At 28.5% G+C, this 23,315-nt stretch overlaps 2 protein-coding genes across 3 annotated transcripts; both read left to right on the top strand.

Moving 5' to 3' along the window:
* The first annotated feature begins 2,885 nt into the window (after positions 1-2,885).
* Positions 2,886-7,886, top strand: LOC149557569 (4-coumarate--CoA ligase 1-like). Of its 2 annotated transcripts, XM_089786006.1 has the most exons (7): positions 2,886-3,689; positions 3,860-4,338; positions 6,395-6,593; positions 6,773-6,918; positions 7,151-7,218; positions 7,335-7,437; positions 7,545-7,886. In XM_089786006.1, exons 1-7 carry the CDS (start codon positions 3,188-3,190, stop codon positions 7,665-7,667), a joined length of 1,620 nt encoding a protein of 539 aa, XP_089642132.1. In that variant the 5' UTR covers positions 2,886-3,187; the 3' UTR covers positions 7,668-7,886. The 2 variants fall into 2 exon arrangements, with proteins under 2 accessions (XP_089642132.1, XP_089642134.1); XM_089786008.1 differs by lacking the exon at positions 7,545-7,886 and having other exon boundaries at positions 3,109-3,689; positions 7,151-7,350.
* Positions 7,887-15,969: 8,083 nt separating this feature from the next.
* Positions 15,970-21,573, top strand: LOC149557568 (4-coumarate--CoA ligase-like). The gene is made up of 7 exons (XM_089786005.1): positions 15,970-16,688; positions 16,808-17,289; positions 19,701-19,899; positions 20,193-20,338; positions 20,565-20,632; positions 20,741-20,843; positions 21,116-21,573. The coding sequence occupies exons 1-7, from the start codon at positions 16,004-16,006 to the stop codon at positions 21,224-21,226; spliced, it is 1,794 nt and encodes a 597-aa protein (XP_089642131.1). The 5' UTR covers positions 15,970-16,003; the 3' UTR covers positions 21,227-21,573.
* The last annotated feature ends 1,742 nt before the right edge of the window (positions 21,574-23,315 follow it).

Raw genomic sequence — 23,315 nt, 5'->3', positions numbered from 1 at the left:
GCCTTAGCCATTTTTAATAAACACACAGGTGGATCATACTTATCCTGAAGATCTTCAACAACCAATTTAATATTGTACTCATCAAGGTCCAAAGTATTCAAAAGAGTGATGTTTCTAGTAGTATTTTCCTCCCCTTTTTCTTCCATGACTATTTTATTCCTCCCCACTTGCAATAGCCTAATTTTTCCATGTCTTTTTTATTCGCTCGAGACATTGGCATGTCATGATCAATAGATCACTTATACTTATCAAGAAGAGGAGCCCTCTCCCACTCCACCATACCACTACTTCTATCCCAATTTTTTCCTTTATTCTTGTTGTGTATAGTAGAAGAAATTTTCTCCTTAGTCTATATACGAGACTTTTGGGCAAGATGGGAAGATACTTTAAATTTCAAAGAGGAGATAGGGGTTTGTTTATCCTCCTCAGGAGTCTAATCATCACCACTAATCTCCTCCTCTTTAGTCTCCATATCATCGCCACTATTTCCATTCTCAACCATGACTGTAACATTATTATACTCATCCTGACTATCACCTTCAGACTTAGTATGCATATCATTAACCTCTATAATCTTTTGTTTATTAGTAGAGGATGATGCAAACAATTCCGTTCAACCCTTTTCTCTCTTACCTTAACTTTTGCTTGACCCAAGAGTGGAATCCTTCGCATCATCCTTACCTTGAATTCCCAGATGGAGTAGCTTAGGGACCTTACATCCCTAATGTATTATGAAATTATGAGGATTAAACCCTCATTTAGCACTGGGTTCCTAGGTTTCTCCTTATGAGCAGAAGTACTCTGACTAGGAGAATTTACTAAGTAAAAAGGAAAGGAAACCCTTTTCTTGTGTCTAAAATGGTTAAGGAAAACAAAATGATATGAATGAGCCCTTTTATATTTTCCATAAAGAGTAATGTACTTCATGATAGCCACCATAACTCTTCACCAAATCAATTAATTCAACCCAACATCATAAAACCCCCTAGAATCGTTAACAACATTTATCATCCTCCTCAACATCTTTGAGAAAAATAATAGTAATCTTCTTAGAGATTTTCCTATTGTAGAAGAAATTTATACCTTTTATTTTGAGACTCCGCACCTTAGCAATAAGCTCGATAGTAACCATAACCTTCTTGCCATACATGGTGACAATACCCTCCTTCCACTTTCAATAAAATTTGTTGTCTTGACATTAAATCCATGAATTTGTTCCATAAATGACACAAGAATACTACCAATCATCTTTTTCTAAATGTCAAACTCCTTCTTCCATGTCTTACAGTTTGGAGGTTCTCTCCTTTTCAATTTCCCACCCATATTGTAGCACAAATAGCTCTAGAAAAGAAGCTTAGGAAACTTGCTGAGAAAAACCCAAATAAAAATAACAACTGATAGAATAGAAAATAAAATATTTGAAGCAAGTTTGATAATGATGCCCTTGAGAATGATGAATCCATTTGTGCTATATAATTGATATTACTAATTGTTTTCTTTCCTATCATTACCCAAACTATTGACCAAATCTCCACACCATTGTTTCTTATCATAATTTAATACTACTGTAAGGTTTGTATTAAAATTACTTTTCCCTAGCCAAACAATAATGACTTAATAGCTAGGTTAGCACACATGTTAGTAACCTTATTTGCCTCATGATACAATAAACACCTTTTCAAAACTATTAACATTGTTTTTGGCTTCCAAGATCATTGAATTAATAGTCCAAATATTGGGCAATGTTACATACCCATGTACAAATGTAATTTATCCCAAAGAGAAAATAAGAGAACTAGTGGAACAAAAATTCTCAAAAGAAAAGAAAAATTGGTCTTAATGAAGAATAAGGAGAAATCTCCAAGTGAGAAAAAAGTATGCTATTGCCACCCTCATAAGAGAGTAAGAAACACTTTAATTTAATGGACTTATATAGAAATGATTGTGTTTTCTATGATCATCAACATCTAAATGAGTATGTTTGGCATTGAGTGTTAGCTTCAATACAAGATACTCTTCTTGCAAAAGGCTCTTTCGATTAGGCCCTTACTCCTACGAATGTAATGCTTGTCCAACATTTCACTTTGACTCATATGTTGGGCTTGATATGCATAGTCAATGGATACCTCCTCCAAAGGTCATTCTTGAAAAACATATTAATGATTTCTCTAAGGATATCCGTAGAACATCAAAGATTGTAGGTGTTAGTTGGGATAGTTTTGGTTATACATGATTCTTCTTTCTATGACAACAAAAACTAGGACAAATAACTAATGCCCTTCCTGTTACATTGCAAAAAGCTTGCATGCTAGGATGGAAACATGTTATTTGGGAGATGGATTCTATGAAGTTATTTTCTTTTCTCAATAATAAACTTTAAGCTTTGTATTCTTTTATTAATAAGTTTGAACTTTTAAATAACTTTTCTCAATAATAAACTTTAAGCTTTGTATTCTTTTATTAATAAGTTTGAACTTTTAAAACTTTTAAATAATACTGTACATGACAATATAGAAAAACATGATTATTAATAATATAATGACACTAAATATATTTTTTCAACATAACAATCAAATTACATCTAATAATACCTAATACTTAGAAATAATGTATATTGTATCTAACACAAATTCAATACTCTACTTGTAAACGATTGTCTAATATTCATGGACACATTTACATTTGAAATGTTTCCGTGAAACTCAATTTTAATACTCTCATTTCATAAATACAACTTCAATCACTTTAACACACATACAAATTATCCGTATAATATGAAAATAAACCCTTATTAAGATCTGAACTCCCCATTCTCCGTTTTATTCGGAAAACGTGGCTAATTCCGTGCAGATATTAAAGCTATTCGTAATACACTGCTTTTCCTCATCGAGGACAAGGCGTCACGTTTCTCTAGTTTTCAAAGACTCAACTTCATCCGCTGGTTTTTCGGGGGTCAGAAATTTCGGAATAGCTTGGCATATTTTTGTCTGGTAACCGACCTCGTATGATGTGCGAATTCATAACTCTCCGCTTGTTTCGGATGGTCTACCTATCTATAAATTGTGATTATTGTGTGGCAACAAAATTAATAAAATTTGCAAGCAATTTCAAAGTTATTGAAGCTCAATTGAAGACAACAAAATCAATAATTTGCAAGCTTCCTGACATTTGAATACCAAGAAGAAGAATGGCTCCAAAAGGAGAAGTAGAGTTTGTGTACAGATCAAAGCTTCCTGACATTTCAATACCAAATCACATGCCATTGCACGCCTACTGTTTCCAAAGAATGGTGGAGTTCAAAGAGAAAGCGTGCATTATAGAGGGATCCACAGGAAAAATTTACAATTATGAGCAAGTCATGTCAATAAGCAAATATGTGGGTGCTGGTTTAACCAAACTAGGAGTTGGGCATGGTGATGTTATAATGATTTTACTGCCCAATTGCCCCGAATTTGTATTCACTTTTCTTGGAGGATCTTTCATTGGTTCCATCACCACTTCTGCTAATCCTCACTATACTCCTGGAGAGATTGCAAAGCAAGTGCATATTTCAGGAGCTCAGATCGTCATTACAAGAGAAACATATGTGGAGAAGCTGAGAAATGTGAAGCAACATATTACAATTGTTACGCTTGAGGACCCACCGCCAGAGGGATGCATAGCATTCAGTGTTGTTGCTCAAGAACAAGGTATGAACTCTTTTCTATAGTGATGTTAAAATTAACCTTTAGTGTTGTAGCTCGAGAACAACGTAATAACTCTTTTCTGTAGTGATGTTAAAATTAACCTTTGTTTACTAATAATGAATATTTAGAATAATTAGTTTTTAACCATTAGATGTTTTGATGATTCAAAATAGTGTGCGAAATGGAAAATGAAGTGGGTGTGGAAGAGGTGGTGGCGCTGCCATTTTCTTCTGGTACGACTGGGCTTCCAAAGGGTGTGATGTTAACACATTCAGCACTCGTTTCTAACGTTGCTCAGCAGGTGGATGGAGAAAATCCCAACATGTATCTCCGCTCTGATGACGTCATGTTGTGCTTGCTGCCGCTTTTTCATATTTATTCTCTCAATATGCTGCTCTGCTCCCTCAGAAGCGGCGCCGCCGTTTTGATAGTGGAGAAATTCGAGATGGGTGTGTTATTAGAGTTGATAGAGAGATTCAAAGTGAGTTTTGCGCCTTTGGTCCCTCCTCTGGTGTTGGCCATGGCGAAGAATTCAGACGTGGAAAAATATGATATGTCTTCTGTGAGAATGCTCATGTCGGGTGCTGCGCCTCTTGGAAAAGATTTGGAGGCCGCGCTGCAAGCGAAGATTCCAAATGCAACTCTTGCCCAGGTTAGAAACTTCATGCCCAAGGAAAAGTTTTCCTAAGAGACCAATGTTTTCATTTTTTTGATTTAGTTGCTAAGTTTTTATTATTAAGATTTATGTTTTATGGAGAAATAAGTTGGATCGTTTAAATATCACACTAAGGTTAATTTATAGGCTAGAAGTGTTAAATAGTAAAAGTTGACTTATTTTTTACAAGCTTAATTTATTATTTTGTGTGTGATGTTTAAGGATAGCCAAATAAATATGCATATAACTGTGATTATCAAAATTACAGATCTGTGAACTTTAAATTAATCTTGGAATTAGGTGATATATGAAAAGAGTTATAGAAATAAATATATAGATATTTTTTTGAAATCATGCAATAGTCTATTATCAATGTTGAAAAAATTAAAATAATAAAAAAATGTGGAAATAGGTGGTATCTAAGAAGAGTTATAGGAATAAATATATAGATTTCTTTTTGAAATCATTCAATAATCTATTATCAGTGTTCAAAAAAATAAAATAATTTAATTGTGAAATTAGGCGGTAAAACTTAATCATGGTGGTATCTAAGAAGAGTTATATAAATAAATATATAGTTTTTTTGAATTTTAAAACCACTCAATAAGTTATTATCAATGTTGAAAAAATTAAAATAATTCAAAAGAGCAATGATAGATAAATAATATTAAGAGCTTATATTTATTATTTCAATTTTAAATATTTCAAAGGAATGAATAAGGAAGGATTTTTATGTTTCAAAGGTAGAAAATCAGGTGGTATCTAAGAAGAGTTATAGAAATAAATATATAGATTTTATTTTGAAATAATTCAATAATTTATTATCAATTTTCAAAATATTAAAATAATTTAATCATGGAATTAGGTGGTAGGAATTAGGTAGTATTTAAGAAGAGTTATAGAAATAAATAAATAGACTTTTTATAATATCATTTAATAATTTGTTATCAATGTTGAACAAATGAAAAAAAATTTAATCATGGAATTAGGTGGTATCTAAGAAGACTTATAGAAATAAATATATAGATTTTTTTTGAAATCATTCAATAATCTATTATCAATGTTGAAAAAATTAAAATAATCTAAAAGTGGAATTAGGTGGTACCTAAGAAGAGTTATAGAAATAAATGTATAGATTTTTTGAAATCATTCAATAATCTATTTTATCAATGTTGAAAAATTTAAAATAATCTAAAAGGGTGATGCTAGATTATAAATTTAGGAGCTTATAGTTATTATTTCAATTTTAGATATTTCAAAGGAATGAATAAGGAAGGATTTTTATGTTGCAAAGGTAAAAAATAGTCTTTTCAAAGTGATGGTCTTTCTTTATTATTCTATTAGTCATTCATTTGACCATCTAAAAATTTGGACAACATAATACTAATAAAGTTACAAAATTGTTCTATTTGTAAGTTATTTGTTAATCATTGAATACTTATGCACAAATGGTCCAATGGTAATATAATACCATGTACAATTATTCTAGTTTATAACTATTTTTTAATGTTTTAATACTTATGTAGAAGTAGTTCTACTAATAGTAGGGTATCAATAAAGTTATGCAATTGCTCTAATTAGTAATGCCTTTTTTTTTCAATTAGTGAATACTTATGCACAAATAGATACAAATAAAATTGCACAATTGTTAAAATTAATAACTTTTTTCTTGACTACTAAATATACAAGTGAACCATGATTGATCTAATGTAAGCCTTATTTTGTTTGTTTACATCTTTCATCTAAATTATATTAGCTCTTCCAAAGATCTATAATTTTAATAAATTGAACAAACAAATCAATGTCCAAAATGTACCTTTTAAACCACACAGACATGCACATGATGACATAAAGGTAATCAAATTGATTTAAATACTATTGAAGTTCAGTTTACATCTCCTAAATTATATTAGCTTCTCCAAAATAACTTTATGATTTCAATACATTGAATAAACAAATCAACGTTTAAAATATACCATTTAAGAATGATTAGATAAGGGTAATGATATTGATTTAACTTATTATTATTAACTTTATTAATGATGGTATATAGGGATATGGCATGACAGAAGCAGGACCAGTACTGGCCATGAGCCTTGCATTTGCAAAGAAACCATTCTCAGTAAAATCTGGCTCAGCTGGAACAGTTGTTAGGAATGCCCAGATGAAGGTTATTGATTTGAACACGGGAATCTCACTCCCTCATTCTCAATCAGGGGAGATTTGCATTCACGGCCCACAACTAATGAAAGGCATGCGCATCACACTCCATTAAATTATGCCCATCTTCATCTTTGCTAGTGTGATATAAAAATAAGTATATAATGCAATACAAATTTCATCACTTTTATACACAATTTGTTTCCCATCATATAATGAACAATACAAGCTTGAAAATTGTATAGAATATTAATAATGGTGAAACCCGCAGGGTATCTAAACAATCCAGAGGCCACAGAGAAAACCATAGACACCAATGGGTGGTTACACACAGGTGACATTGGTTATATTGATGAGGATGAAGAGCTTTTCATTGTAGACCGTGTGAAGGAGCTCATCAAATATAAAGCATTCCAGGTTCAATTTACTTCTTATACTATTGAAGTTCCTTCTTTAGTTAATGAATTGTAAAACGGTTGATAGTAGTAGTAGATATTTCTGTGTGTTATATTCATATGGTCATTCTTATATATCACAAATTAAGAAAAAAATTTAACTTAAAAAATTATGTTTAAGTCAATTTTATTAACATAAAAATCAATGGCTAGTACGTAATATTTACAATTGAAATAACTATGCTTATAAACAGGTGGCTCCTGCAGAACTAGAAGCCATTTTAGTGAAACATCCCTTTATTGCAGATGTGGCAGTAGTCTCGTAAGTTTGGCTATCTAACCAACAGTCTCATTTCTTCAATTTTGTTAATTATTGTTAAAACCGTAACTATTCACTGTTATCTATTATGATTGTACCCATAAAATTATTTGGCACAGGCAAAAAGATGAAGTTGCAGGAGAGGTGCCAGTAGCATTTGTGGTCACATCTAGTGGCCATGAGATAACTACTGAGGAGATTAAGCAATTCTTGGCCAAAGAGGTGAATGCTAAAATTGAATACATCTGTCATAAAAATATGGATTTAATGATTGAACTTGTAGGAGATGGTGATTAAAGTCTTTTTTGAAATTTGTGAATGGCGGACAGGTGGTGTTTTACAAGAAACTGCATCATGTCTACTTTGTGGATTCAATTCCTAAATCTCAGTCAGGCAAGATATTGCGCAGTCAAATGCAATCTAAATTGCTTCAGGATGATCTAAAAGGGTGAAGCGATCAGACAACTAGGGCTCTAAATCATAGATATTGTAAAACACTATGTCAATTAGTGCAAAGGTTGTAAAATTTTCTCTCAAAGAACGTTTATCTAAAGGCCTCAAGTACAAGGATTTTTATTATACAATGAAGGATATTGCTATCATATTTCCTTTTATGTATGGAATCTCGGATTCAACTCCAATACAAGATTTGGCATTGTTTTTCCAACTTTATTCTCCTTTTTAGCTCTCCCTAGATTATTGAAACCTAAAATCCATGATAGTAATGCATATTTTGTGGGTTTTTTTACACCATAGTCAACATAGTTATTGAAAAATAGTAGCTCTATTTTGTATGTTGTGAGTGAATATGTTGAAGAGAATAGGAACAATAGACTATAGTTTCAAGTGAACAAGAACAACATTAGAATATTACCTTTTCTCAATAGTTGATATTTGGATTCAAACCACAATATATTGTATATAGCTTTTTTTAAAAAATACAATTAAATTTTGGTACCTTGCTACTAAGTATCTAATTATTCCTAACACCTTATTAGTACTTGCCGATAAGCTAAGTACTATTGTGTCATTTTTTTGATTACTCATGTTAAATTTTATTAAATTATCTCTATTCTACCAATAAAAATTCATTTCATTCCATATTTATGAAGAAATACATGTCAATTTTTTAACTTAAAAATAAATAAATAAATAAATATTCTAATTGAATGAATGGATCAAAGTTGGTGATTTGTGAGGGAAGTATCATTTTATAGAACATTTGAATTATTTGTCTTATTCCTAATTTTTAACACATTTGTTATCTATTTTGTTCAAAGCAATTTTTGAACACCTCAATTATTGTATATGAATTTTAGAATAGAAAACTATATATTATAATAATATAATCAATTATTTATATTTATTATTTTCTAGAACTATTATAAAGAAATACATTGAAATAATTTTTTTAATATTTTAATCATTTACTTTAATTATTTATTAGAACTCTTAGGTGAGTGTTATTCCTCCAATTCTTCAACTTTTATTTGAAAGATATATAATATTTTATTATATTAAAATTTTTAATACCATTGCTAAATGTTTTATATTCTATTTATTTCATTCATCCACTACTAATATTTAACAAATAGTTCTTTCAATTATCATTATTTAAATTTTAATATTATATTATAAACTTTCAAAAATAATATATTATAAAACAAAATTGAATACATTTTTTTCAAATTATGTAGTGTAGTACACAAAAATTATTGTTTCAATTATTATATCTAATAATATACTGTCAAAGTATTAAAATTAGTATTCAACTTATTTCTAATCTATCAATCTTATGTGAATTAATGTGTTGGTTACAAAAAATGACGCTTCTTAATCTGAACAATTTGCCACATCTACATGATTGTACAAAATCAATTATATATAAAATATATAAAATTATGAAAGTTAAATTAATATATTTGATACATATAATAAATATATAATAAAGTTACAACTAAATTTATATCAAAATTAAAATTAATACTATTAAAGGCAAGTAATAAGCCACTATGTGTCACTTGTTAAACAAGATCACAATGATAAAAAATATTTAGTCCAAATAATATATCTACATACCAACGTTCGGATTAATATTTAAAATGAATGAGAAAACAAAGAAAAAAGACAAACAAAAAGAGATAGATAATCTAAAAAAAATTGAGTATAGGACTGATAATATAAATAGTTATGAACCAATTAAGGATTGAAAAGTGAATGAAATGATGGACCTTTTATACATTATATAAATTTTGTAAAATGTTGGAATGGTTGTTGTAACTTTGTGTAAAATTCTAAATTCTTAAATGACCATTATGAAAGACATGTGTTAGTGCACTGTACTTCAAATTTTCAATTCTTGAATAGTTGTAAATATATTAGTTAATTAATAGAAAAATAAATATTTCCCAAATATAATAAAAAATTGCTTAAATGGTTGATGCATCACTTAAGTTTAAAAATTAAAATTAAAAATTATGGTACATCTTAAGATCTTAAACATTTTAACCAATCACAATTCATAAAAGGAATTTTGATAATTTAAAAGTTAAAAATTTCCTTTCTGTGGGGTGGCTTGCCCCCCTGTTGTTATTCGTTGTGTCTATTTCGTATTTTTTTTTTGTACTCTAATCCCCTTATTTCTAATAGAAAAAAAAATCAACATGTATAGTATACAAAAAATTGAAAAAATAAAATTAAAAAGATTTTTTTTGAATCATTATTGGTTGACATAAAATAATTTAATCACTAGTCAGTTAATCACAAATGATCAAAATATTATATAGCCTATAACAAATACTAATAAAATATTTTCCTTGAACAATAGAAACTAATAGCATGCTAAAGTGAGGAAAAGCACAAGCCTAGAATAGTGGTATAACTTTTCTACATGTAGTGATGAAGATAGGATGGACCAAAAAATTATAAGGAGATACCAGAAGTGAGCGTATGAACTTTAGATCTTCTCAATCATTTTGTTAAATATATATTTATAATGGAATCCCATAGGAATGATAGAGTTCCCATTTAATCATAGAGTTTAATACTCAAACATGGGTTTGTGGGATAGACATGTTTCACATAGATCTCTCCATGCCACATATTTTAATGAATGGTCTTAGTTGAATAGTCTAGAAAATAAGTGGTATAGTGTACATAATAAGTTGGTGGAAGAAAAAGAGGTAGCAATTATTTTTGATTAGGATAAAGTGGAAGCCTATTCCATGTGAGATTGCACAAGGTTGTAGTTAATGGTATTAAATTTTACCTCTATTGAGTATATCTTAGAGATATGCAAGATAAGTTAGAGATAGGGTAAGAGGTATATGTACATTCCTATGAGAAGTATAATCTTGTATCTTGATAATTTTATTTCCAAGAAAGAGACCCAAGTCTATCACTCATGATATAAAACTAGTTTTTGTTTATCTAAAGAAAAACACATTGAACAAAAGTACAAAATATAAGAGACAAAAGCTATTAAAGATAGGAGGTAAAGATCATGTATATTTACTTACAATGAAAAGATAAAAATTGAATGAAAAGATAATTCTTTTTTATATGATGAGGATGATATGATCGCTTTATATTTTTCTATGAAAAGTATTATGTCACAAAAAGGATAATACATCACTAGAAAACTTTTGTGGTTTGGCTCCCATGATAGGAAATATAGATGAAGTGTAGTTGTATTACCCTAAGCTTGGCCGCTTTTGCAACACTTATTAAATGTGTGCACTTGGTTAAGAGATTTATAGTATGATTGTCAAGTCTACAATTCATTACAATTCATTGACTTTATAATTAAATGGATAATGTTTATTTAATTTTAGAAAATAATAAATTATTTTGAAATAAATAAATTTTGAAATTAAATTATGTAAAATAAAATTACACATGCAATTAGTATTTTTGCATGTCTTTGATCTCTCAAATTATGCAATCATACTATACTTAGTTTTTCTATTTTTAGCATATTTGTTTTCACATGGATGCAACCCTACTATACTTAGCTCTCTATTTTTAGCACAGTTGTTTTCACATGCATGTAACTCTACTATACTTAGCTTTTATTTTTAGAAAATTTTTTTTCACATGCATGTAACCATACTATACTTAGCTTTCTATATTTAGCATATTTGTTTTCATATGCATGTAACCATACTATACTTAGCTTTCTATTTTTAGTATATTTGTTTTCACATGCATGTATATGTTTAGTTACGATGTGTTTTCCTCTCAATTAATCTTTTTCTTTCCAAATAAATATTGCAATTAAATTATTTTAGATGTAAGAAGAATATTCATCTATATTTAGAAAATTCATGATAATCACATAGTTTTAACGACAAATTTAAAGTTGAAACCCTAACTGTTCAATTTATTATTTTCTTCTAATTTTCAATAATCAATTTTTTGTTATATTAGAAAAAAGGGTTTATAAGAATAGAGTCACAATAATTTTCTACAGTTTTTCTATAATTTTCTTCAGTCAAGTTTTCTTGATTAATAAGTTTTTCTTTTTCAAAATCTATAATATAATTCTTTATTCAAAAATCAATATAGTAAATTAATAAGCAATATGCAAACACCTAAGAAGACATGAAGTAGACAGATCTTTCAATAAAATTCTACAATGAGTTTTCAAACCCTACCTTAAAATCACAACTAAAATTTGCGACAATCTATGAATGCATGCAAATCCAGAACCCTTTGAACCTTTCAACAATTCTTTTGATCCCATTCTAAATTTTGCTCCCCAAAATCTATGTAATTGCAAAATGAGCTCTCCATCTCTGATAAAGAGTTCTCCCCTAAATTGGGGCTTTGATTGTACAATCACAAGAGAGAACTCACTTATCAGTTACTGTTAATTACTTTTATCTTTTACCTTTTCATGCACAACATTTTAGATATTTAATTAAAATATCTTTATCAAATAAACTAGCTTTCTCTCTTTAATTAATTTTTGAAGCTTTTTTAATAATATATTTATTAATTTAATTAATAACATTATTTAGAGCTTATTATTAAAATAAAACTCCTAAATAATTATCATTAAATTAAATAAATATAACTATGCCACAACTAGAACTATAACTTTATTTTTTAAAATTTCATTCTTTTATATTTTATTTTCCTCTAGTTTATTAATTAGTGCAAGCACTAATGAAAGCATAGTTTAATATTAAAATTAATAATAATAATCAAATCCCATTGTTTAAATGCAACTCTAATTTAATTATTATTAAATAAATAATTATAATAAAGTGATATTAAATCTTTAATATTTTAATTCTTCTTTTGTCCAACTTCTTAAATTAGACTTTTAAATTAAATCTTTTAAGCTGAACTAAATATTTAATTAATTAAATATCATCATATTCTAATTTCTCTTTAACCAATTTTCTAAATTTAGACTTCTAATTTTAATCAATTAAATATTCTCATGCTTTAATATTTTCTTTTTAATCAAATAATATTTTATAATTCTCAATATTGTATGATTAACTAAAATATTATAATTAAATCATTTACCAAATAAATTACATAGTAAAATCCACATAAAATCAACATTGCCAAAATAGACCAAAGCTCAAAATCAAACAACATAGACAAAGATAAACTCACAAGTTTAAAAAGGGTAGATAGTCTATTATGAGTCCTCCTTGTAGGACAAGTATTTATGCTATATCTAGGATTATACTTGATCATTATTTTCCCATTCTCATCATTTGAGTATTTTCCCATGTGAGAAATAAGTATGTTGTTGCCACCCTCATAAGAGAGTAAGAAACACTTTAATTTAATGGACCTATATAGAAATGATCATGTTTTCAATGATCATCAACATCTAAATGAGTATGCTTTGCATTGAGTGTTAACTTCAATACAAGATACTCTTCTTGCAAAAGTCTCTTTCGATTAGGCCCTTATTCCTATGAATGTAATGCTTGTCTAGCATTTCACTTTGACTCATATGTTGGGCTTGATATGCATAGTCAATGGATACCTCCTCCAAAGGATATTCTAGAAAACATTAAAAATGATTCCTCTAAGGATATCCCTAGAACTTCCAGGATTGCTGGTTTTAGTTGGGATAGTTTTGGTTATACACGATTCTTCTTTCTATGACCACAAAAACTAGGACAAATAACTAAATAGAAGCTCATGCCCTTCTTGTTACATTGCAAAAAGCTTGCATGTTAGGTTGGAAACATGTTATTCGGGAGATGGATTCTATGAAGTTATTTTATTTTCTCAAAAATAAACTTTAAGCTTTGTGTTCTTTTATTAATAAATTTAGGCTTTTAAAGCTTTTAAATAATAATGTACATGACAATATAGAAAAATAATGATTATTAATAGTAAACAAGAGCTCTAGGAGAGCTTGAGTCCTTGCCTTTTGTAGGGGTTAGATCTTAGATCGATACTGAGATTCCACATTATGTTGTTAGAACATTCAAGATGGACATCAAACATACACAATTTAATTGGAAACTCTTATTCTAGTATTTGAGCTTTGTATGTTGATCATAGTGAATGTAGATATAACCTTGAGTAGGAAAGCTTTCTTATGTTTTTGAGAGTTTGGAAATAGTGTTGTTGTAATTCATTTTTCTAGAATATGTGGAATATGGGAAATGGTGGGTATTTCCTAATAAAATGAATGTTTAAAGTAATCATATAATATATTGTAAAAATATAAGCAGATTCTTAGATTCTTTATTAGCTAACTGCGACAAAGAGTTGATTTGAAAGAAAAAAGATATTTAAAAGAAAATAATTTGAAGTTGTTAACTCTTTACCTTTCTTGTGCATATTTTTAATAATTGTTTTTATCCATAAACTTAGTTAATTAATTAGAAAGATTATGTTTTTAATAACTCAAATGCAATTTTTTACATTTTACATTTTCTTTTATAATTTAGTTTTATATAATAAAAATAACTACAAAGTATATTTTTTTCAAAAAAAGATATTAAATAATCAAAACAAAATAAAGAGTTTAAAAGACATTTTCTACCCTCACCTCCTTTTGTGTCAATTTTGTAGCAAGATTTTTATGTAATTTTTTCCTTACATTTAATTTTTATAATCTAAAATTTGATTTTTTTTAATGTTTGTCAATCTATAACTATGATTATCAACTATGCTAATAATAGATAATAGTGTTCTATAATAAAAGAAACATATAAAAGTACACTTATAGAATTATAATTTATTCCTTAATTATTTGGTATTTTGGTAGGCTCAATTCTAGAGGATATAAGAGCTTTGTAGGGCACAACTACACGTTACATTGAATTTTGTAGTCATATGAATACATTTAGGGTAAAATTAGTTTATCATGTTATAGAATTAAGCCGAGAAATTAGATTTATATGTATTACAATTTGACTTTTTTTTTTTTTTTTATAATGATATTTATTTAAAGGTGCATTCCAAAATTTTAGTTGGTTTTATTAAAGATTTCAAAGGGGGGCTTTGTATTTGAATATAAATTTGAGCTAGTCAATTTTTAGAAAAAATAAACTTTTAACATGTATAATCACATTTATATTTCAATCTATGTAGATATTCAAATGTAAGTAACATCTAATATTTGATTGGTTAAAAGTTATTTTTAAATAATATTATTATCTATAATCTTATTTTAAAGTTTTTAATTTTAGAAAATTTATAATACAAACATATCTTCCCAAAAAAAATCAAAAGTAATAAAATCTCAATACAAATATATTTTCCTAAAAAAAAAAATTTTGAAAAAAAAACATTTAGAATACAAACATATATTTTAACAAAAAATCTTTAAAAAAAAAAATCTGAAATAATAAAAAAAGAACTTTCAAATTTCTAAACATTTATAATTTCATCACTTATATATATATGAATTGTTTTATAATTTCTAAAATTTTAAGTTTATGTCTACAAATAATTGTTCTTTACAATAGATGAATAATTAGCTAGGTGATGTGACTAATACTAACTACTAGGTGAGATTGGTTTTATTAAACTTGGTTACTAATAATATCACATTCAGATCTCAGACATGTAGTATATTTAACCCACTTCAGCATAAATCTGATTTTTCCCTATTCCGCGCTGTTTTTAGGGTTCTAGTACCCGTCTTAGTTCAATTTTCCCGATGCTATGGATTCTTGTATTATTACTATTCTATCTGTGGATACCAATCAACAAACTCCACTAATAAATTTGATATTGTTTTTCTTATAAAATAATTAAACTAGTAGGAAAAATAAATAGGCCAATCAAAATTGCTTTTAATAAATAATATTGATAAACATTATATATGAATTCACTTTTTCTAAAAAAAAAATATTAATAGCCAGATGAAAACAGTAGTCTCTGCCTGGCTAATAACACTAAATATATATTTTGAAGATAACAATCAAATGACATCTAATAATACTTAATTTAAAAAAATAATATATACTGTATCTAACACAAATTCAATACTCTACTTGTAAATGATTGTCTAATATTCATAGACAAATTTACATTTAAAATGTTTCGGTGAAACTCAATTTTAATTATCTCATTTCATAAATACAACTTGAATCACTTTAACACAGATACAAATTATCCGTATAAACCCCTCTTTAATATGAAAATAAACCCTTATTAAGATCTGAGCTCCTCTCCCTCCGTTTGTTTCGGAGAATGTGGCTATTTCCTTTTCCTCATCAAGAACAAGGCGTCACGTTTTTCTAGTTTTCAAAGACTCAACTTCATCAGCTGGTTTTTGTCTCCTATCCGACCTCATATGATGTGCGAATTCATAACTCTCCGCTCGTTTCGGATGGTCTGCCTATCTAGAAATCGTGATTATTGTGTGGCAACAAAATTAATAAAATTTGCAAGCAATTTCAAAGTTATTGAAGCCCAATTGAAGACAACAAAATCAATAATTTGCAAGCTTCCTGACATTTCAATACCAAGAAGAAGAATGGCTGCAAAAGGAGAAGTAGAGTTTGTGTACAGATCAAAGCTTCCTGACATTTCAATACCAAATCACATGCCATTGCACGCCTACTGTTTCGAAAAAATGGTGGAGTTCAAAGAGAAAGCGTGCATTATAGAGGGATCCACAGGGAAAATTTACAATTATGAGCAAGTCATGTCAATAAGCAAATGTGTGGGTGCTGGTTTAACCAAACTAGGAGTTGGGCATGGTGGTGTTATAATGATTTTACTGCCTAATTGCCCCGAATTTGTATTTACTTTTCTTGGAGGATCTTTCATTGGTGCCATCATCACCCCTGCAAATCCTCACTATAGAGCAGGGGAGATTGCAAAGCAAGTCCATATTTCGGGAGCCAAGATCGTCATTACAAGAGCAGCATATGTGGAGAAGCTGAAGAATGTGAAGCAACAAATTACAATTGTTACGCTTGAGGACCCACCGCCAGAGGGATGCATAGCATTCAGTGTTGTTGCTCAAGAACAAGGTATGAACTCTTTTCTATATATAGTGATGTTACAATTATAACCTATTTTTTTAGTACTAATAATGAAGATTTGGAATTGGTTCTTAACCATAATTAGATTTTCGGATGATTGGAAACAGATTCAGAAGTGGAATATGAAGTGGGGGCGAAGGAGGTTGTGGCGCTGCCATTTTCATCAGGTACAACTGGGCTTCCAAAGGGTGTGATGTTAACACACTCGGCGCTTGTTTCCAACGTTGCTCAGCAGGTGGATGGAGAAAATCCCAATATGTATATCCATTCAGATGACGTCATGTTGTGTTTGTTGCCTCTTTTCCACATGTATGCTCTTCATATGGTGCTCTGCTCGCTCAGAACTGGCGCTGCTGTTTTGATTGTGGAGAAATTCAATGAGATGAGTGTGTTGTTAGAGTTGATAGAGAGATTCAAAGTGAGTTTTGCGCCTTTGGTCCCTCCTCTGGTGTTGGCCATGGCGAAGAATTCAGATGTGGAAAAATATGATATGTCTTCTGTGAGAATACTCATGTCCGCTGCTGCGCCTCTTGGAAAAGATTTGGAGGCAGCGCTTCAAGCGAAGATTCCCCATGCAACTCTTGCCCAGGTTAGAAACTTCATGCCCAAGGAAAAGTTTTCTTGAAAGATCAATTTTTTATTTTTTTTATTTAGTTGTTTAACTTTTTTCATTAAGATTTATGTTTTATGTAGAAATAAGTTGGGTTGTTTAAATATCACACTAAGGTTAATTTATAGGTTAGAAGTGTTAAATAGTAAAAGTTGACTTATTTTTTATAAGCTTAATTTTTCGTTTAGTGTGTGATGTTTAAGGATAGCCAAAATAGGTATGCATAGAGCTGTGACTATCAAAATTACAGATTTGTGAATTTTTGAAGATTCATTAATTGTGGAATTAGGTGGTATATGAGAAGAGATAGAAATAAATATATAGATTTTTTTTTGAAATCATTCAATAATCTATTATCAATGTTGAAAAAAATTAAAATAATAAAATTGTGGAATTAGGGCCCCGTTTGGTTCGGGAAGATGATTTTTTGACATAACCAGGTTATCTTATAACCAGGTTTTTGAAAACCTAGTTTTGTGGTTTGGAAAGTTAATGGTCCGTTTGGTTGACACGGAAGATGAATATACTGTGGACCCCACAATATTATTAAAAAAACTGTCATAAAATTCAAAACCTGGTTTTAATTTCGAATTCCACTTTTTTGTTGGAAGAAACTTCTTCCAATTTTTGACCAAAATTGGAAGATGAAATTGAAAACCAGGTTATAATTTTAACCAACCAAACACCAAAGTTTTTTTGCAAAACCTGGTTTTGCCTCTGATAACCCAGTTTTGTCCCTCATCTTCCAGCAACCAAACGGGGCCTAGGTGGTATCCAAGAAGAGTTATAGGAATAAATACATAGATATTTTTTTGAAATCATTCAATGATCTATTATCAATGTTGAAAAAAATAAAATTGTGGAATTAGGTGGTAAAACTTAATCATGGTGGTATCTGAGAAGAGTTATATAAATAAATATATTGTCTTTTTATAAATTTTTTAAATCATTCAATAAGTTATTATCAATGTTGAAAAAATTAAAATAATTTAAAAGAGCAATGGTAGATAAATAATATTTGGACCTTATATTTATGATTTCAATTTTAAATATTTTAAAGGAATGAATAAGGAATGATTTTTAAGTTGCAAAGGTAAAAAGTTAGGTAGTATCTAAGAAGAGTTATAGAAATAAATATAGGGATTTTATTTTTAAATCATTCAATAATCTATTATCAATGTTGAAAATATTAAAATAATTTAATCGTGGAATTAGGTGGTAGGAATTAGGTAGTATCTAAGAAGAGTCATAGAAATAAATAAATAGAATTTTTTTATAATATCATTCAATAATTTGTTATCAGTTGAACAAATGAAAAAAAAATTAATCATAAAATTAGGTGGTATCTAAGAAGAGTTATAAAAATAAATATATAGATTTTTTTTTGAAATCATTCAATAATCTATTATCAATGTTGAGAACATTAAAATAATCTAAAAGTGGAATTAGGTGGTATCTAAGAAGAGTTATAGAAATAAACGTATAGATTTTTTTTGAAATCATTCAATAATCTATTATCAATGTTGAAAAAATTAAAATAATCTAAAAGGGAGATGCTATAATTTAAGAGCTTATAGTTATTATTTCAATTTTAGACATTTCAAAGGAATGAATAAGGAAGGATTTTCAGTTGCAAAGGTGAAAAATAGTCTTTTCAAAGTGATGGTCTTTCTTTATTATTCTATTAGTCATTCATTTTGACCATCTAAGAATTTGGACAGCATAATACTAATAAAATTACAAAATTGTTCTATTTGTAAGTTATTTGTTAATCATTGAATACTTATGCACAAATGGTCCAATGATAGTATAATACCATGTACAATTATTCTAATTTGTAACCATTTTTTAATGTTTTAATACTTATGTAGAAGTATTTCTACTAATAGTAGGGTATCAATAAAGTCATGCAATTGCGCTGATTAGTAATGCCTTTTTTTTTCCAATTAGTGAATACTTATGCACAAATAAATACTAATAAAATTGCTCAATTGTTAAAATTAATAACTTTTTTCTTGACTCCTAAATATACAAGTGAACCATTATTCATCTAATGTAAATCTTTTTTTTGATTGTTTATGTCTTTCATCTAAATTATATCTTTATATAAGCTCTTCCATAGATCTATTATTTTAATAAATTGAACAAACAAATCAGTGTTCAAAATGTACCTTTTAAACCACGTAGACATGTACATGATGTCATAAACCTCATACTATTGAAGTTCAGTTTGCATCCCCTAAATTTTATTAGCTTCTCCAAAAGAACTTTATGATTTCAATACATTGAATAATTAAATCAATGTCTAAAATATACCATTTAAGAATGATTAGATAAAGGTAATGATATTGATTTAACTTATTATTAACTCAATTAATGATGGTATATAGGCATATGGCATGACAGAAACAGGACCGATAATGGCCACGAGCCTTGCATTTGCAAAGAAACCATTCTCAGTAAAATCTGGCTCAGCTGGAACAGTCGTTAGGAATGCTCAGATGAAGATTATTGATTTGAACACCGGACTCTCACTTCCTCATTCTCAATCAGGGGAGATCTGCAATCGCGGCCCACAACTAATGAAAGGCATGCACATCCCACTCCATTAAATTATGCCCATCTTCATTTTTGCCAATGTGATATATAAAAGCTATCTAAATCCAATACAAATTGCCACCACTTTAATGCACAATCTTAGTATGATGCACATCTTAGTGCATTAAATTACGTCCATCTTCATCTTTGTTAGTGTGATATACAAAAAATCTCTAATGCAATACAATTTTTCGCCACTTTTATGCACAATTTGTTTCCAATCATATAATGAACAATACAAGCTTGAAAATTGTATAGAATATTAATAATGGTGAAACCAGCAGGGTATCTAAACAATCCAGAGGCCACAGAGAAAACCATAGACACCAATGGGTGGTTACACACAGGTGACATTGGTTATATTGATGAGGATGAAGAGCTTTTCATTGTAGACCGCGTGAAGGAGCTCATCAAATATAAATCATTCCAGGTTCAATTTCCTTCTTATACCATTGAAGTTCTCTCTTTAATTAATGAATTGTGAAATATTTGATAGTAGTAGATATTTCTGTGTGCTATATTCATATGGACATTCTTATATATCACACATTAAAAAAAAATTAAACTTAATTAAATCAATTTTATTAACATAAAAATCAATATCAATGATTAATATGTAATATTTACAATTAAATAAGTATATTGCTTATAAACAGGTGGCTCCTGCAGAACTAGAAGCTATTTTAGTGAAACATCCTTTTATTGCAGATGTGGCAGTAGTCCCGTAAGTTTGGCTATCTAATCAACAGTCCCATTTCTTTAATTTTGTTAATTGTTCTTAGATCCATAAGTCTTTACTATAATGATTGTGCCCATTAAATTTTTGACACAGGCAAAAAAATGAAGTTGCAGGAGAGGTGCCAGTAGCATTTGTGGTCACATCTAGTGGCCATGAGATAACTGCTAAGGAGATTAAGCAATTCTTGGCCAAAGAGGTGAACGCTAAAAATGAATACCTATGCCTTTAAATTATGAATTTGAAGCTTGAAATTGTAGGAGATGGTGATTAATGAGTGCTATGTGTTCTATTTATTCTCATGGGAAATAGATTCACGTGTGAATCACTAATCATGAATAATGAATCGATGAGTTTGACTCAAAAAATACACAGTTAAATCCTGATAGCAATAACATAATTTGACTTGCTTTGAAAATATCTCCTACTTATCGATTTAACTCTTATTTGAAATTTGTGAATGGTATGTAGGTGGTCTCTTACAAGAAGCTCCATCATGTGTACTTTGTGGATTCAATTCCTAAATCTCAATCAGGCAAGATATTGCGCAGTCAAATGCAATCCAAATTTCCTTCAGAATGAAGGGATCAGAGAACTAGGGCTCTAAATCATATATATTGGAACAAATAATTATTACTCTATAAGATCTTTGCCCCCGTCCTTGTGTTATTTTTTCTAAAAAGAACTGGCATTTCCGCCCTAGACACTTTCCCAGAGGATCCCACTCTCAATTTATTGAATTCCCTTATGTGTAAGATTTAATCCTTCTTACCAATGTGGACATAGTTTACCAAGGGATATAATGTTTGGAAATTGAAAAGCGCTAGGTCAATTAGTGCAAACGCTGTAAAATTTTCAATCAAAGAACGTTTCTAAGTATAAGGATTTTTATTAGATAATGAAGGATATTGCTATTATATTTTCATCTATTTATGAAATGTTAGATACAACTCTAATATAAAATTTGGCATAGTTTTTCCAACTTTATTCTTCCTTTTAGGCTCTCTTAGATATTGAAATCTAATATTAATAATTTAGTAATGCATATTTCTTTAGCTTTTTTACGACAATCAAGATATATATTCAAAAATTGTAGCTCGTCCTTTTTATGTTATGTGCGAATGTATTGAAGTCAACAAGAACAACAAATTATAATTTGTCTTTTCTATGTTATGCATGAATATGTTGAAGTAAACAAGAACAATGTTAAAATATTATAATTTTCTCAATAGTTGATATTTGGATTCAAACCAATATATATTATATATAGCTTTTTTTTTTCCTTCAAAAAATACAATTAAATTTTGGTACCTTGCTAGTAAGTATCTAATTATTCCTAATACCTTATTAAACAAGATCACAAAGATAAAAAATATTTAGCTAGGATTCCTCCTAATCAATGTATATAGCTTATATTCAAGAATAGGATACAATTCCCACCCAAGGTGTGTAGTCCAAATAATATACCTACATACCAAAATTAAGATTAATATTTCAAATGAAGGAGAAAATAAATAAAAAAGATAAGAAACTTGAAAACTTTGTTGAATATAGGATTATAAATATAAATAAGTATGAATCAAATAAGGATTGAAAATTAAGTAAATGAAATTATGGACCTTTTATACATTAGATCATTTTCGTAAAATGTTGAAAGGGTTGTTATAACTTTGAAAAGAATTCTAAAATCTTTGAATGAAAATTGCTAGAGACATGTGTTAGCCAAGGCTAAACATTGTATTGTTTACTACACTTCAAACTTTTAATTCTTAAATAGTTGTAAACATATTAGATTATATGTAGCTAATTAATACAAAAATAAATATTTCTAAAATATCAAATAAGAATGTTTAAATGGTTTATGCATCAATTGACTTAAGTTTAAAAATTAAAATTAAAAATTTTGGTACATCTTAAAACCCTAAACATTTAAACCAATCATACTTCATAAAAGGAATTTTGATAATTTAAAAAGTAAAAAATCAACATGTGTAGTAGGCAAAAATCTGAAAATAAAATAAAAAAGAAAAATTCTGAATCATTATTGGTTGAAATGAAATAAGTTAATCACAAGTGATCAAAATAGTATATAGCCTATGACAAATACTATTAAAACATTTTCCTTTGAAATAAGTTAATCACAAGTGATAAAAATAGTATATAGCCTATGAAAAATACTAATAAAACATTTTCCTTTAATAATAGCCTGCAATATGATGAAGACAAGATGGACCAAAAAATTATAAGGAGATACAAGAATTGAGAGTATGAACTATAGATATTCTAAATATTTTTTTTAAATAGTTACCTCTAATTCAAGCCCATAGGAATGTTAGAGTTCTAATTTAATCATAGATTTTAATATTTGAATGACCAATAGAGCTACATAAATATGTGGGATAGATATGTTTCACATAGATCCCTCCATGTCACACATTTTAATGAATGGTCTTAGTTTCATCACAATAATCCACATATACCAACTTTATTTTATTGCATTTTACTATATAAATATAAGGGCAGTTTAATTTTATCACTTTTGTTTTAAATATATATATATATATATATATATATATATATATATATATATATTTAAAATTAAGCTTTTCTTTTATATTTTATTCATATGTCTTTTTATATACATAGCAATGTGTTTATTTTCCCTCTTACA

Source organism: Cupressus sempervirens, chromosome 5, assembly GCF_028749045.1.
Source record: "Cupressus sempervirens isolate cs-2001-9-10 chromosome 5, ASM2874904v1, whole genome shotgun sequence".
Lineage (NCBI taxonomy): Eukaryota > Viridiplantae > Streptophyta > Pinopsida > Cupressales > Cupressaceae > Cupressus > Cupressus sempervirens.
This window is presented reverse-complemented; position numbering and strand designations above follow the sequence as displayed.